We start from the raw sequence: 16,795 nt of genomic DNA on the forward strand, positions 1-16,795 counted from the left end.
GAGTCTCTAGAATTCCCTGAAAAAAGCCTCTTTTATATATATACTAGATTTAATGCCCGTGCGATGCACGGGCCTATTTGTAATATTCTGTCGTATATGATGTAGTAACAGAATAGTGTTAAAGTGTATGCATTATGTGAACTATATATTATTTATTTGTATGACATTCTACTCATAATGACACGTATGTTCTGATGAACTAATTGCCAATTTGGCATATCTTTCATCATGCTCTGTTTTAACTTTAAGAATCGTAGTACTCCTTCACCTCTTTTGTGAGATCTATCACATCGAATCAGTCGTATTCTCCTTTAAGTCTAAGGGGTATGTAAGTCATTTATCCTAAAAAGAAAATTAGAAAAATATAAATGGAAAAAAAAGTAACATAATTATAATTTTCATTATAAATAAATAGATATTTAATCTTGTTAGGAATCCAACAACATGAGATTGAGCATATGTATTAGAACAAACTTACCTCTTACAATTTTCTTATCCTACACAGTTTTATTCATTATTGATATTAATATTCTGAGTTTAGTAAAAGGTCATTTAACGTGGTCCACTACGTAAGTTATGAAATACAACTTGGTTTATGGCGTCCGAGAGTTGCTATTGATGTTCATTTGAGCACCATGAATCCATGATGGGAAGAAGTTGTAACATCTTATATATAGAGTAAGCTTATATAATGTGTATTGTTGACCCAACATCGATGGTGCTTTTCCAATTAAAATTTACTTTGTTAGCTAATATCATACCCTTGAAATTACTTGACCATGTGCATAATTAACCAAACTGTCAAAATTTTGTACTTCGTCCATCTTATAGAGCTTATAATTAACTTATAATACCCATATACTAATCTACTGCTCCCTCTCATCCAAGCTAAAAGTACTTGCGTGCCATAATGACATTATCATTACCAATGTTCTATGTAAGTCCGTATATTATATTTCCTTCAAGTGATATGTACCTTCCCCTTCTCTAATATGTGTAAGTAGTATTTTATTGAAAAGGGAAGTTTGATAAAACTTGGAGGGAGTAGTAAAATTAACAATAGGCATCTAACAAAACAAAAGTCCGGCGGATTTTAATCTACTATATACTCCGTTCGTCCCAAATAATAGTTATTTATTTCATTTTTAGGGTGTTTCATTCAGTAGTTATCTATTTTTAAGGTATGTTATTGTAGATCATCTCCTAGTTAGGTAAGTGGATATTTTAATTTTGTCTGGTCCAAAATAACTCTTTTTTTTTTTTTTTTTTTTTTTTTTTTTTTTTTTTTAATCACTCTCCTTTCTTTCTTTAATCTCTGTGCCAAAATATATACATCATTTTATCCTTTAAAACAAAAAGTACATCATACAAAGTATCGTGTGACATTTGTATTAAATTATTCGCAACGCAGTTTTTTCTAAGAGACGGTTTCCAGTAATGTTTATGTGAGTTAGACCTCTCACATAGGGGCAATTATTTTGTTCTCTTTTTCTTATTTTTTTGTTACTATTATTAAGGATAGTTTTTATTATGTCTCACACTAATTAAATATAAGAAAATCTCTTAAAAAACTGACTTATCTAATACTATTAGAATTCTATCTACAGTTACAAATTTAATCTCCTCACTTAACTTCCATTGTATTTTTTTAAATCGTTTTCTATTAGAAAAATCGGTACAGAAAAAATTGTACTCCATATTTTCTTGTGCCGAGTCTCCTTGTAGCTTAGTTGAGACTATGTGCGTTGATATGCATGACATAATAGAAATTGGACACACCTATCAAATAATTTTTTGATGAGTTAGTACGTAAGTTTGGTTAAAACAGACGGAATGTACTAATAAAATCATTAATAATCAAAAATTAAACATACATGAGAACTTACAAAATTGTATGAAAAAACATACTGGGAGTAAAAAGTATCATCAAAAGTAAATATATACGGAGTATACAACAGAAACATAGGTATGAAGTATCAACTATCAACTATCAACTATCAACCCAAATAAACATATACTCCCTACGTAAATTGATTATAATAATTGTAGTTATGCACATATATATAGCGTTGTTCTTTGAATTGACGTGGTAATATAAGTTAAAAACTTTGATTCGATTAACACGTCTTGAGTTTAGCTAGCTGTAGTTTTACTTTATTATTTTATTAAAATTACAATTTCTAGAATATTGAACTCTCTAATATCTTGTTCGTCTTGAGTTTAGCTAGCTGTAGTTTTACTTTATTATTTTATTAAAATTACAATTTCTAGAATATCGAAATCCTCTAATATCGTTGGAAAATCTCTCACAATAGTCTCATGTTCTTAATTTACAACTTCCTATTTGCTCTAATTTTATAGATTACCTGGATTGTTATGTTATGAGTAAACTTTTCCCTACCAACAGAGATTCACATATACCTCGAAAGTTATTTGTGAAACTTGGGACTTTTTGCGATAAGTTCGGAAAAAGCTTTCTTTAATCAATTCACCTAAATTTATGAAGGTGATAATTTTCATTACCTTAATCATGGAAATATACATGCTTATTGATATCTTCTCGTATGATCAATCTATTCATTCCCATCCATAAATAACTGCAACAAAAGCAATTATATGTCAATAACATTTATTAAAATATACGTTATACAATAGAAACAATATACGTCATATAATAGAAACAATATACGATAGAAGCAATTATGAATCAAGCGCCAAATGAATACATGAAAAGGGCTAAGTAATGGTTTAACACCAAACTACCAAAAACAAATAGACAGAAAAAAAAAAGCGGAGCAAAGAGAACGAAAAATAAGAATTGTGTTAGTTTTCATAAACAAATTCACTATTTATAGGAGTATAATATTGTAGTAGTTAACATGGTAACTTACCAATTCTAATTCTAATAAAATTAAATCTCTCTCTAACACTATCAAAGTACTGCATACGATTAGGTAGACTTTTATTAGGATAAAACATAAAATATAATATCATTAAATAAATAGGTAGTTTAACTCGATCGTAATTCGTTAATATTGGACTCTCTGTAATCCTCAAAAAAAGTTTCCTTTATTAATATAGATAGATAGATATTGATTAAAACCCGTTATTATTAAAGAAACAAAGGAGAAAACCCTAGTTTTGAATTCCCCTCATCGCCCCCCTTTGGCTCTTTCTTTCGAGCTTCCTATTTCAACGATCACGCATTCACCACAAAAACACAAGTCAGTTACTTTTTACGTTTTTTACTCCATTATTATACTTACTGTTTACTCGTACCAAATATTTACGGACTACATATATAAATCCTAAATTTTCCCCTTTTTCAAATTCGTGATCAATCAATCCCTTAATCAAAACGCTAATTAGGTTTCTCCAATGCCGAATTGATTAATAATAAATTAAATTGATGGAGAAGAACAATTGCGAAACCCTAATTCCGTGTGCAGATTACAAATTATGCGGATATCTAACAATCGTTCAAGACATGAAGATGGTACCGGAATTGGGCACACTTATTGATCTGTTCTCCTACATTGAATGTCCTCCGGCGCAGAAGCGGAATTCCTCGAAGAAGAATTCAAATTCGAAATCGAAGAAGACCGGTTTAGGCGGCAGTGGAACGGTGTCAAGCGTGGTACAACAATTGAAAACTCTTGTTAATCAGAAGTGTTTGAAGATTGTGTCTACTGTGGTTGGGGTTTTGGATGGCGGCGTTGCTGTCGTTGTTTTGATTGATGTTTATCTTACGGAATTGGTCTGGTTGAATGATTGGCAGTTTCCTCGCTCTGCTACCACCGCTGCTGCTCTCTTTCGTCATCATTTGAGGTTCATTACTCTATTCTATTCTATTCTATTCGTCCCCGTCCCACTCCCATTCCCATTCCCATTTATGTTGTCCCATCATTCTTACCAAAGTTGATTACTATGATTGATTATCTCTTCTCTTTAGACATCAGACGCTCTCATACTAAATTTCCCCTTATTATTTCAATATGTGATTACTCATTTATGGGGAGTCATCAGCTTAGTATAGCTCCTACTGTTTTGTGTTTTGTACTCCCGATTATTTGTTTGCCTTTGGTTTTGGCACAAAGACCTAGAAAAGACCAGATAGCCAATTATTTGATGACAAATGGATCAAAATGATTGTGAAGGATCCAATTGTCCATCAAAGGCATTCCTAAAATAGAAAGGCAAACAATTGAGTGAGACACCCAAAATGGAATAGGCAAACAAATGACCGGGACGGAGGGAGTATTTTAGTAACGTTGCATCTTTTTTTTTTTTCTTTAGAGGATCAATGAAAGGTATGTTAGCAGTTTGATTATTTTTTGCTTTTTCGCTAATTGTTGGTAGTTGAGAAGGAATTTACCATAAACATGACCCAATGTTCCTACCACTCCTTCATTGTGCAGCTTTGGAGCTAAACCAACACTCAAATTTTGAATGATTCTAGTGTATAATTCATGATATCTGCTTCTTGCTGCTTAAACAAATAATACTAGTTCCCCGGCTTTCTTCTCAACTACATTGTGTTCATTATGTGCTTTTTAAAAAGATTATGCCTTTTAAGTTATCCATGTGTGGCTCTACTCCTCTCTGTCATATTTTAAGCCAATTTTCTTCAGGTGTGACTGGGAGGAGAGGGATTTAATTCTCCAAGATGGATATTATAAAGATACCGTTGGAGATCAGAGTTTGTTGAATTTACCCGACTGTCGTGTTATAGGATGTAAGCAGCATGCTAATGTTTCCGATTCTTGTAAAAGAAAAGGATTTGAACTTCATGAAATATTCAAGAGCTTACCTAGCTTGACTTTTGAAATCAAGTCTGCTACGTCATCAATAGCACCTGCTTCTATGGCCATCGGATCTGGAATTTGGGACTTGACTGATGACATTTTGTTCAAAATTTTGTCTGCTTTATGCCCAGCGGATCTACAAAATGTATCTGTCACATGTCATCATCTTAGATTCTTGACTGCGGCAATTGTGCCGTCTATAAAACTCAAATTATTTCCTCATCAGAAAGCAGCTGTTGAGTGGATGCTACAGCGTGAGCGCAACATTGCTACCTTGAACCATCCCCTGTACATGGCTTTCTCAACTAAAGACACCTGTTCGTTCTTCATTAACATTGTGTCCGGCGAGTTAGTCACTGGGCCAGCTCCAACAGTACCTGACTTTCATGGCGGATTTTTTTGTGATGAGCCAGGACTTGGTAAAACTATCACAGCTCTTTCACTTATTTTGAAGACCAAAGGGACAATGGCAGCACCTCCCAAGGGATCTGAAATAATTTGGTGCAAAGATGATGAAAATCAGAAATGTGGCTTCTATGAGTGCAGTGGCAGTAGGTTCTCTGTCTTGGCCATTCTTTCTCCAGGACAAAAAAGTGAGAATCAGAATGATCGAAGGGGCCTCTTTTCTCCTGATGAGCTGATTCCTGAGAATTATTTAACTCCAAAGAGGGGCAGGCCATCAAGCTTTGGCGGTCATAGCGTTTCATCAGTGTATTCTTGTCCAGAAAGACTAGGTGCAACATCACCGGAGCTTTTGTCATCTGTGCTGGCGACATGTGTAGCTCGTCGAGCAAGGGATTTGAATAGTGTTAAGAAAAATCTTATTGAAAGAATGGAGGATTCATCTGGAAATCTTAAAGACACCAAGAAACGAAGGGACGCTAGTAATATGAAACGTGCTTCAAACAATGTGACTAGTCCTGGTTTGGAAAACCCATCTGGAACATCAAGTGAATTCCAGAGTGCTAGTAAGCGGCAGAAGAATGATGTAGGAGTTCAGTATGTTGAGGATTGGATTAACTGCGATAACTGTGGGAAATGGAGGAGAGTTCCTGCTGAGAATGTTCCTGACCCAGAAGCTGTATGGTTTTGCAGTCTGAACCCTAATCCCGATTATCGGAATTGTAATGCTCCTGAAGAGGCTTCTTATCAGCCTCTTACTTTCTTGAATGGATTTTGCGGCAAAGATTCGTCAGGTGGACTACCTCAAAATGTTGCATTCTTTGTTAGTGTGCTAAAGGAGCATTACGCATTGCTCAAAAGTCAAACAAAGAAAGCTTTGCGCTGGCTTGCTAGACTCCCACCCCTCCATATTTCGCAAATGGAGACAGTTGGGTTGGTTCGTCCTGGTCAAGTGACAACAAAAGAAGCTAATAGCTACCATAGAATATTTGAAGGCTTTGGCCTTGTCAAGAAAAAGGAGCAGGGTACTGTTCGTTGGTTTTACCCCAAATCCCTAGACAATCTGGTTTTTGATCTGCCTGCTCTTAGAATGGCCCTCTGTGAGCCCTTAGACTCATATAGGATGTATTTATCTAAAGCAACTCTCATTGTTGTTCCATCAAATTTAGTTGATCACTGGAGAACACAAATTGAGAAGCATGTGGGATCAGGGCAATTGCAAGTTTACTATTGGACTGATGGTAAGAAGCCTTCTGTACACAGCCTTGCTTGGGACTATGATGTTGTTATTACGACATTTAGTCGGCTCAGTGCAGAGTGGAATCCTCCGAAGATCAGTCCATTGATGCAAGTTCACTGGATGAGGGTTGTGCTGGACGAGGGACACACTCTTGGGTCGAGCTTGAACTTGACAAATAAAATGCAGATGGCAGTGACCTTGTGTGCATCTAACCGTTGGATTCTAACAGGAACACCCACTCCAAATACTCCCAGTAGTCAGGTTTCTCATCTTCAACCCATGCTGAAATTTCTCCATGATGAAGTATACGGAGAGAGCCAAAAGAACTGGGAAGCAGGGGTCCTGAAGCCTTTTGAGGGAGAGATGGATGAGGGTAAAATGCGTTTGTTGGCATTACTCAAAAGGTGTATGATTAGTGCACGAAAAGCAGACTTACAGTGCATCCCTCCCTGTATTAAGAAAACAACATATATTCAATTTACAGAGGGGCATGCGAAAACTTATAATGAACTTGTTGAGACGGTACAGCGTAACATCTTATTGGCTGACTGGAAAGATCCTTCTCACGTTGAAAGTTTATTGAACCTCAAGCAGTGGAAGTTCAGGGCTGCCACTATTAGAAATGTAAGGCTTTCCTGTTGTGTGGCTGGGCATATAAAAGTAGTAGCAGCTAGTCATGATATTCAAGAAACAATGGATATATTCGTAAAACATGGTCTGGATCATCTTTCTCAGGATTATCAACTTATAAAGTACTACCTTTCTTACGGCGGTAACTGCCAAATGTAAGTGCTTGTCTTTGCCCTACATCATGTGGTTTCTAGGATTTACTATGGTCGTTTAATTTGTTTTTGTTTTTTTCAATTATTTTCTTGGTGCAGATGTACAGAATGGTGCCGTCTTCCTATCGTTACACCATGTAGGCACCTCTTGTGCCTTGATTGTGTTGATCTCGACAAAGAAAGATGTTCAGTTTCTGGATGTGGCTTCCAATATGAGATGCAGAGTCCTGAGATATTAACACGGCCTGAAAACCCAAACCCAAAGTGGCCTGTACCAAAAGATCTTATTGAGTTACAGCCATCATATAAGCAGGTAGGTTTCAGAGCCCTTGAATTCTTCTTATTGATAAGGGACTTGAATGGAAATCTTGTGTTAAGGATCTTTCAAGTGGTTCTTTGTTGATACTTAATCCTTTCCAATTCCCTTTGCAGGATAGTTGGGATCCAGATTGGCAATCTACTTCAAGCAGTAAGGTTGCATATCTTGTTCAGAGACTGAAAGAAATCGAGTCTGATAGAAGGCAAAAAGCTTGCTCTATGAGCATGGGAAACTTCTCTGAAATACCTTATGATACCGTTTCTATTCAAGAACCATCGGTCAACCCAATCCATGATTATTCTGAGGCTTCTGCTGAAAAAGTTTTGGTTTTTTCCCAGTTTCTTGAGCACATACATGTCATAGAGCAGCAGGTAAGTGGTGCACCACATGTAACTGTTTCATTTTGGATTTTAGATGCCAAGTGTACTGATATACCTTTTTTGATTGTCAGCTGTCTATTGCTGGTATTAAGTTTACAAGAATGTATAGTCCCATGAATTCATGCAACAAGGTAAAATTTCTTACATTTGACTTTTCATCTGTTCTTATTTGACACTTTGATTTATCAAATACTCCCTCCAAGTTCTTTTTATCTTCCCCTTTCTTTTGGGCACAAAAAATAAGAAAGGGGAAGAAAGGAGGGAAAGAATGAATAAAATAGTGGAAGTTGTGAAGTTTTTAAGAGAGAGAAAATAATAAAGAATGAATAATGAATAAAGAATGAATAAAGTAGTGGAAGTTGTTGATTTTTTATGAGAGAGAAAATAATAAAGAATGAATAAAACTTACCAAAAAAGGAATGGGGGAAGATAATCAAACTAGTGTGAAAAAGGAAAGAGGGAAGATAATAGGAAATTGGAGGGAGTATCAATTTTTTTTTTGTCCTGTTGCCATTTTATTTTCAAATTGTCAGCCTTATCATCTCCCCTCCCCACCCCCCTCCACACACGCAAAAATAAAAATAAAAAGAGCTACCTTTCTCCATTGTTTACCAATCACATCACAAATTTGGCTAAATAATTTTTGGCTTATGATCAGGTGTCCTATTATTCATCCACTTGGCTATCTTATGTCTTCTTTCTTTTTTTGGCTATGAAAGAGCTTGAACCCAGCCAAGTTGTAGTTTTTGTTTTTGTGTGTTTGTTCATTACTATCATGTGAGCTCTCCGTTCCAACTTACTTTTTTTTTTTTTTTTTTTTTTTTTCTTCTTTTGTATTTGACTTATTTCAAAATTAGAAGAGCAAGTATTGAGATTGTTCATGAAAAATGGTTTTTAAAAAATTGGCTTTTACAATAAATTCTGAACAATTTATTTCGTGCGTAGAAAAAAAAAACTAAAGAATTTCACCCACAACAACAATATTACTTGAGTGACATGAAGGTTCTCGTCAAATGCCAATGACAGGTTGGAGTCAGATTCCCGCAACCTTACCCCTGTGTTAACCCCGAGACCATTATAGTATCATGCTTGCTTTGAATGTTTTAATGTAATCAGATAATTGACAATTTCCAACTGTCATAGGTCGACTAAATATCCCTTTTGCTCTTATATAATATGGACTCATTAATCTCGTAAAACTCCCACTGGATAAAAAAATTAATAGTTGTAATATTTACTTGTCCAGAAAAAGTCACTTGCGTTCTTTCAGCATGATCCAAGCTGTATGGTTCTTGTGATGGATGGAACTGCTGCACTAGGTCTAGATTTGAGCTTTGTCTCCTATGTTTTCCTGATGGAGCCAATATGGGATAGAAGGTAAAAAATACTTTCAACGCTTTGGGCTTTGTTACCATGTATGTTAGCTGTTACTTTTTCTATTGAATGTATTTTGGTTTTACAGCTGGCGATTCTGGTATCTGTTTAACTGTTGTTGTTCCTGTATAAGAGTGTGTTTTTTGTTTGAGTGTGAACATTAGGTTAACCCCCTTGGTAAGATTTTTCATTTTTATTTTTTTTACAGTGGGAGACTCTAATTTCATGAAAAAGGTGTACTTTGACTTCAGAGAGAATTTCTAGATTGACATCTTACAAGATTGCAGAATTTTACAATAGTTCTAGTCAAGTGCGTAAAAGCACGACTATGTTAGTGCCCTTTTATAAAAGATGAGGAGAGACGTTTGATCATTTTGTAAAATAACAAGTTACTCCATCTATTGTCAATTGGTTTGGGAAAAGAACATTCTTAGGCATTGTGTCTTAGTACACATACTTCTCTTTTGAATCCTCTTGTAGATAATCTGCAAGAGCCCCTGGTTCAAATAGGAGTAGAAAGAACTTATATGTTGCATAATTAATACATGCACGAGAAATTCTGATACACTCAGTGTCCCATGTGACTGTATACTGTATTCAATGTGAAACCTACCTTTTTTTTTGTATCTCGTTTAGATTCTGCTTTTCTATTATGCCTTGTTTGAAAACTTGGATTTAGAAATGAATTTTATGATTTAGCCAATTTCAGTTTTTTTTTTTTACTCTCTTGTCATTTGATAATGGAATCGGGCCTAATTTCTTTCCAATTCCAAATTAGTTCAATACATTACTCTCAAATTCTAATCTCCCACTGGTTTTTTCAATTATTCCTCATATATTCACCCGATTATTAACCATTTAACTTATCAGATGGGTTGGTGGTTGAGTTACGCTATACAAGTTGGGTCAAATTTGTTAGGTCAATAATGGTTTGATTAGGGTCAGAATGCAGATGAAGATTATTTTCTTACGCTTTTTATTTGTTATTTTTTAATAATAAATGTTCTCTCCTTGCCTTTTGTGGATGATTTCGCTGTTATCACCCACTATATTTTTATCTCTCCTGTGTTTTTTAATACCTTATGGGTAAAGTTCTGAAACCTTAACCTTAAAGGTTAAATTGAAAGATTGGTTTTAGATCGGAAGGGTTACTTTATAAAATCTTTGAATTCCCAAGCATCAATTCCATGAACTACCAAACATCACCGTGAAATTCAAAATCTGGAATTGGATTTAAGAGTTCCCAAACATGTTTTTGGATTTGTATTTGGAATTAAATCCCAACATTTGACTTATAAGAAATGGGTTCAGGGAAACAAAAAATCAATTGCAAATTGCCAAATGCATTCTTTATGACAAGTAATGTTAATTGTTAAATTCTACTTTTATCATCAGATAAGGTGTACAATGACATGGTACTTAGGTATACTATAGAATCTCTGTTGATACATGATGCTGTAATTGATGGCACATTCATAATGACAAGAAAGCTGGCTATTTCTTTGTCGTGAAATGTTGCTTGTATAAACTATTGCTACAATACTTGGCATGTATGTCTAATGGAGTTTAGAATACACAAAAGGTCTTGTCGTGTATAATAAATTTCTTTTAATGAAGTGGACTAGGAATTGTGATTTTTTTTATGTCCCATATCCGTTAGCTGGTATAGCTGATGCGATCTGTAATTTAATGTGTCACAGCATGGAGGAGCAGGTGATTAGTCGTGCTCATCGAATGGGTGCTGTCCGCCCTATTCATGTTGAGACCTTAGCGATGTGTGATACTATTGAAGAGCAAATGCTGAAATTCTTGCAGGTGACATTTCTTTCCCTCTTTTGATCTTTATGCACTACATTTGAAATCAAATCTTATTTTTTAGCTGCTTTTCAGTTTGCTACATATAGTCATATACCCATTACACTCATTTTATAACTAACAGATTATGTATGTGGCCTGGCTCTGTTTTTGTATTACTTTGTCTGGATAGTAAAAAGTGTTCTCTTCTGTATTTCTGTGGTTCTTCGTCTGAAATGATCTTATTTGAAGTTCACCTTGTCTCTATTAATAATTGGATATGCAATTTCAGAATGGTGACGAGTGTCGAAGATTGTTGAATAAAGACAATGAGAATACTTATCATGAAGGAGCTCGAGCACACAAATCGTTACATGATTTTGCGGAGAATTATTACCTAACTCGCTTGTGCATGGTGCGGAAAAAACCTTTAGAGGTATGCTTGTAATTTAGTTACGAATTATTATCTAACAGGCTTCGCATGGTCCCGAAAAACCCAGAGTTGTGCTTGTAAATTTGGTGTTCATGTGATTTGTCGATTTGTTGGGTTCCCTAATTAACTCAAATAGTATCTTATAAGACAGTTTATGCTTAAGTGTTATAAACCACATGCTATCTACCCAAACACCCATATCAGAAATTTTTAGTAACTATTATGGGGGTATTTGGGTAAATAATTTTTAGGTTTTATAATAATACTTATCTAGAACCGTCTTTCACAAGTTTGTGTTCTCAGTAATAGAGTAATAGATTTGTTGTGGTTTGATTTTTTTTTTTTGTTGGCTTTGTGCTCGTTTCTATGTTTATCACCTTAAAAGACGCCTGCGTATTCTATGTTCAAGAGTAGGGAATTGTGAGTGTTTGAAACTCTAGTATCGAATGGAAGATAGAATTCATTTGCCATTGGTAACAAAAATGTTGGCAAAATGGATGTCATATTTGTGGGATACGGTGTTCTATTACTACTCCTTACCTCCTGCCATTTAAATGAGATCTACTCTTAATATTCTGCAACTGCTGTTGGATTTATTAATCATTCTGCTGTGTTTGAGCTAGCTTCGTGGTAGAGACACAGGTGGGCCTCGTCCCATGCATACCTAGAGAAAAGAGAGTCCACTTTATGAGCCTTAGGAGGTTTCATCCTACAACCAATTTTTTTAGGAATAGCTCCTTGTTTATAAAGTAGTCGTTACTCTTCAAATCTGTCAATGTGGAACACTTGACATATCTTCACACTTCACACTTGAAGGCCACTCGATTCGTTTGTTTGTGGAGACTATTCATTTTGTTTATTCGTTTTTGATCCGTTTGATTGGGCCAATTTTCAGTTCATCAAACCCATGTTATCTGATAACACATGTATGAGCCTGATCTGTGTTCATTGATAGGGAGGAGAGTCCACTTCATAAGTCCAAAGAAGTATAAAGTAGTTACTACTCTTTTAGTTCGTCAATGTCTCGCTGACATGTGATCTCACATATGTCTGTCTCTTTATGGATCAGAGTCCATATCACCATACTTCTATGTTTATTGTTAATTAACACGTCTCTCTAGTTTTTCTTTCTATCTCGAAGCTTTTGGAATGGTATAGTATATTATTGGTGAAGAGACTGTTCATCTGGCTTTTTATGATGTTAGGTATGATGTTCAAGTTCAAGCATATTTTTGCCGGAAAACTGGTGCTTCCTCAGATGAAGTTGGGTGCTAATGAGCTTTGGTTGATGTTGAGGGACTAGTTTTCCGATTACTTTAATTGGAAGATAATACAAAAATTTTTGTTAGTTTTGGTTAGGATGAATATCCAGGAGACCAGGCGAATAATAAATAATTAGATATGTAATGATTTTTGAATTTCTTTTGGGTATCTTGTAGCCTGTACATAATAAATGAATAATAAAAGTAGCGTTATATTCTTGATTTCTCCAAGTTATACTTGAATTTGTACATAATTCTTTTTGGGCAAATGTAAATAAAAAGTTACAGCTATTTAAGATGTATACGGGAGAAGACTGATAAATCACATCCAGAATACCCCGGATATGGTTGTTGGGCGTCTCGAATCCACGGTTAATAATACTCCTTGGAGTCGAAGTGGATCCAGAAATGAAGATGTTGCTTGTTGCAAGCCCAATTAAGAGCACTATGTAAGGCAGTCGATTCCGCTTGGCTTGGTGACAGAGCCCGCCATGACGAGTAAACTACAATAGGACTCAAAATATCCAATTAGATAAGGACCTCAAATATTAAGGCAAAGCTTCAAGGACCTGCAACTAACGTCCATCCAATGCTCCGTTACGTACTAGGGGTGTTCAGAATAAACCGAACCGCAATAACCGAAAAATCGTCCATTTTTAAGGTTCGATAAACCGAACCGTTTTGACAAAGCGGTTCTTTGAACCGAACCGTTAACTTTATTATGGAAAAGGTTCGGTTAAGGTTCGCGATTTTAGATAACCGGTTAACCGCGAACCGAACCGTTTCACAAAAAAGTACGCAAAAAATTAAAATATTATATAAAAAACTGTTTGTTCGTTTAATTTTTTAGTGTATCCAAATTTAAATTTTTTTAAATTGATTAATGATAAAGTTTACCTTATTAACTTTATTGTTGGGTATAATATATAATGAAAATTTAATTAAACTATTAGAAAAAATTCCCAAAAATTAACGGAAACTGAAAAAAAAAAAATATAGAACGATTATCGGTTAACCGGTTACCGAACCGCTAATAACCGTTTAAAGTGGTTAACCGAACCGTTTATAACCGTTTCTAACGGTTCGGTTTAGGTTCGGAGTTTTGCCGAACCGAACCGTGTGCGAACCGAATTAAATTAGAGGTTCGGTGAACCGAACCGCGAATGAACACCCCTATTACGTACCACAAGTGGCCATATTTATAAAAAATTAAAAAAATAATCTGCAAAGATATTTTATCCACCATATTTTTGAAGAAATTTCCACCAAATTAAAGTGATGTAAATGTGACTTTGTTGTGAGATAAAGATAAGAGATAATTATAGAGAGAAGGTAGAGAGGAGAAACGAAAGACCGAATCATCTATTATTCTATTACTAGTTTGAAAGCCCGTACTTCGTACGGGTTAATAACGTTGATTATTTTAAAACTAAGTAATAGAACATTATCGAATAGGTGTTTCAAAGTGCAAATCCGGGTGTCTCATAATTCTTAAAAAATTAAATATCCTAATCCCTTATGGTTTCTTGATATGTACTTGATTCTAAGCATTAAGTAGCCTCTAAAGCATTGTTATCTCGAATTCTAGCAAAATTTATTAAGTACTAATCATAATAAGTGTATGAGAATCGGGGCGCTTTGAGAGCCCTTATGATTAATATAAAGACATGTGTGAAATTAATGAATATTTTACATTTGCTGTATTTTGTGAGAGAGAATAAAGCAAATGTAAACTATTGACTGGGACGGAAGGAGTATATATTTTGTTTGAACCATATACCTACCTTTCAAATATGGACAATTTACTTACACATGTCATGCTTTTAAATTAGTCATTTTAAATTTTTTTGATCAATTAATAAGACCGTTTTACATAATAATAATAATAATTAATCTTCTAATTACTAATACATATAGTTCATTTTTATGTTCTTTCTTTCACAAAGCACATATAATGTATACTGCTATGATTATCATATTGCTATCATTCGACCGTAAAGGCATAAAAGATAAATCCATCTATGTTTTTTGCCACTATAAGCAAACATACAATTTAGTGACAACAAAATTATAGTTTGTTAAATTTTAATTTTAACCGTTAATAATAGAAACTTTTAAGAGCTCTGTTTCACAATAGTTGAGTAACTTAAAAGATTTTGGGTTGATTCCTAAGTTTCAAGGATGACCTCTATTTATAATCATAAGATTACCCTACCTTATGCTAATCTTTTAATGTGGTCAATTCTACTATTTATACGTAGTAGATTCACAACACCTCCATTATTTTTCAATGTCGGACAAATAACATACTAAGAAATACACCATCCTTTTCACACCTAGCTCGACATCCAACCCGAATCCCGAAATACGGACAATTGCTACTCATTATATCTAATAATAGTTATATTTAATAATATGAGCAAATATTATACTCCCTCCTATTCTAGATAAACCTCCCTATTTATGGGGGGCACTAGAATTAAGAAGATGGACTAAAATAAGGTAAAATATTGTAGTTGGGTTAGATAATTAGAGAGAGGGAAGATATTGTGGGGTATTATTGTGGGTGGGTGATTAAAATAAGTATTGTTGTGGGGTAAGTTGATTAAAATAAGCATTGTTGTGGGGTGAGGTGAGGTATTGTTATGGGGTTAGGTGATTAAAATAAGTATAAAACTTTACTAAATAAAGAAATAAGGAAGGTATTGTGAATAGATGAAAAAGGAAAGAGGGAAGATTATGTAGAATAGGAGGAAGTATGTTAATATTCGTACGTTCAACATCCAATCCGATTAATAATGAGCAAATACTAACAAACTAATCTTATATAGAGTCTAAAGTTTTTCGCATGTATATAGATAACATTTGTGCAAGTTTATCTTATTGCTAACAAACTAATCTTATCTAAAGTCCAAAGTTTTTTTTACGTATAAAATTTACATTTTTTTATTATAAATATTAATTGCTTTTTAAGGGTTGGACTCTAGATGAAAAATGTTAAACCTTGAAAAATTAACATGAAAAATTGTGGACACGGGGGGGGGGGGGTGACAAGCGTTTGCATTTGTGGAGTCGCCACCAATGTTTATGGGAAATTGGAACCGTTCGAATACCTCGTGTCATGTCAAGACACAAAGTAGTGACATGAACACTAATAACTCGTTACCCTTAGAATTCTATGTCTAGAATGACTCTCGTGGATGCCAATGAACACAGATGTTCACAGAGATCTGGAGTAAGGGGTGAAGGTACGTATTAAGAAGTCCTTTTACTGAACACCTAATCCCGTCCGCCTCGATAGCGACCTCTACTAATGATTAGGGAAATCGTTCGTACTTGATATACTGTCGATTATATGCACGCAATGCAACATCCACAGATTAATCCTAGCATGTGAATTAAACTATGTCGGTGAACAAATAATTTAGCACTTAATTGGGTCGAAATAGATGTTAGATTAATTACATGTGAAGAACAAGTAAATAAATCATACATAATAAATAAAGAAATAAAGAAATAAAGAAATAAATAAATAAATAGTGATAATTAAAATTACAATAAATTACAATGATATAATTGATTTACGTCAAAAATATATTGAAGACGGACGATTTGAGGAAAATAAAGGAAAATAAATAAGGTTGGAAAATATGGACAGATTAGGGGTGATATTATGACTAATAGTCGATTAGTACGTAATTAAAGGATTTAGGTCAAAGCAAGAACGAAAGTTCAGAGACAGAAGTCATCCCGGAACAGGCGCAGCATTGCTGCGTCCCTTGGAAGAGGCGCAACTTTCATTGCGTCTGTTCCTGAGGTGAGTTCTGGCTGTGAAGTCAGAACTGCAGGTTGTTAGTGTTCGTTGGTGTATTTAATGGTTAATTATCGATTTTTGACTCAAGTGAAAGTGATTTAACATGTTAATTATATATGGGACCATCGTAAAAGCGATAAAACACGAATTAAAACGGATTAAAACTAATTAAAACGAGTTAGGAACGAAT

General features: G+C 34.6%; 1 protein-coding gene across 1 annotated transcript; it reads left to right on the top strand.

Annotated features, from left to right (window-relative positions):
* The first annotated feature begins 3,103 nt into the window (after positions 1–3,103).
* LOC141609945 (F-box protein At3g54460) lies at positions 3,104–13,011 on the top strand. The gene is made up of 9 exons (XM_074428593.1): positions 3,104–3,828; positions 4,632–7,232; positions 7,329–7,542; positions 7,662–7,919; positions 8,000–8,059; positions 9,175–9,305; positions 11,003–11,117; positions 11,389–11,532; positions 12,735–13,011. Exons 1-9 carry the CDS (start codon positions 3,410–3,412, stop codon positions 12,738–12,740), a joined length of 3,948 nt encoding a protein of 1,315 aa, XP_074284694.1. The 5' UTR covers positions 3,104–3,409; the 3' UTR covers positions 12,741–13,011.
* The last annotated feature ends 3,784 nt before the right edge of the window (positions 13,012–16,795 follow it).

The sequence above is a fragment of the Silene latifolia genome, chromosome 1 (assembly GCF_048544455.1).
Source record: "Silene latifolia isolate original U9 population chromosome 1, ASM4854445v1, whole genome shotgun sequence".
Classification (NCBI taxonomy): Eukaryota; Viridiplantae; Streptophyta; class Magnoliopsida; order Caryophyllales; family Caryophyllaceae; genus Silene; species Silene latifolia.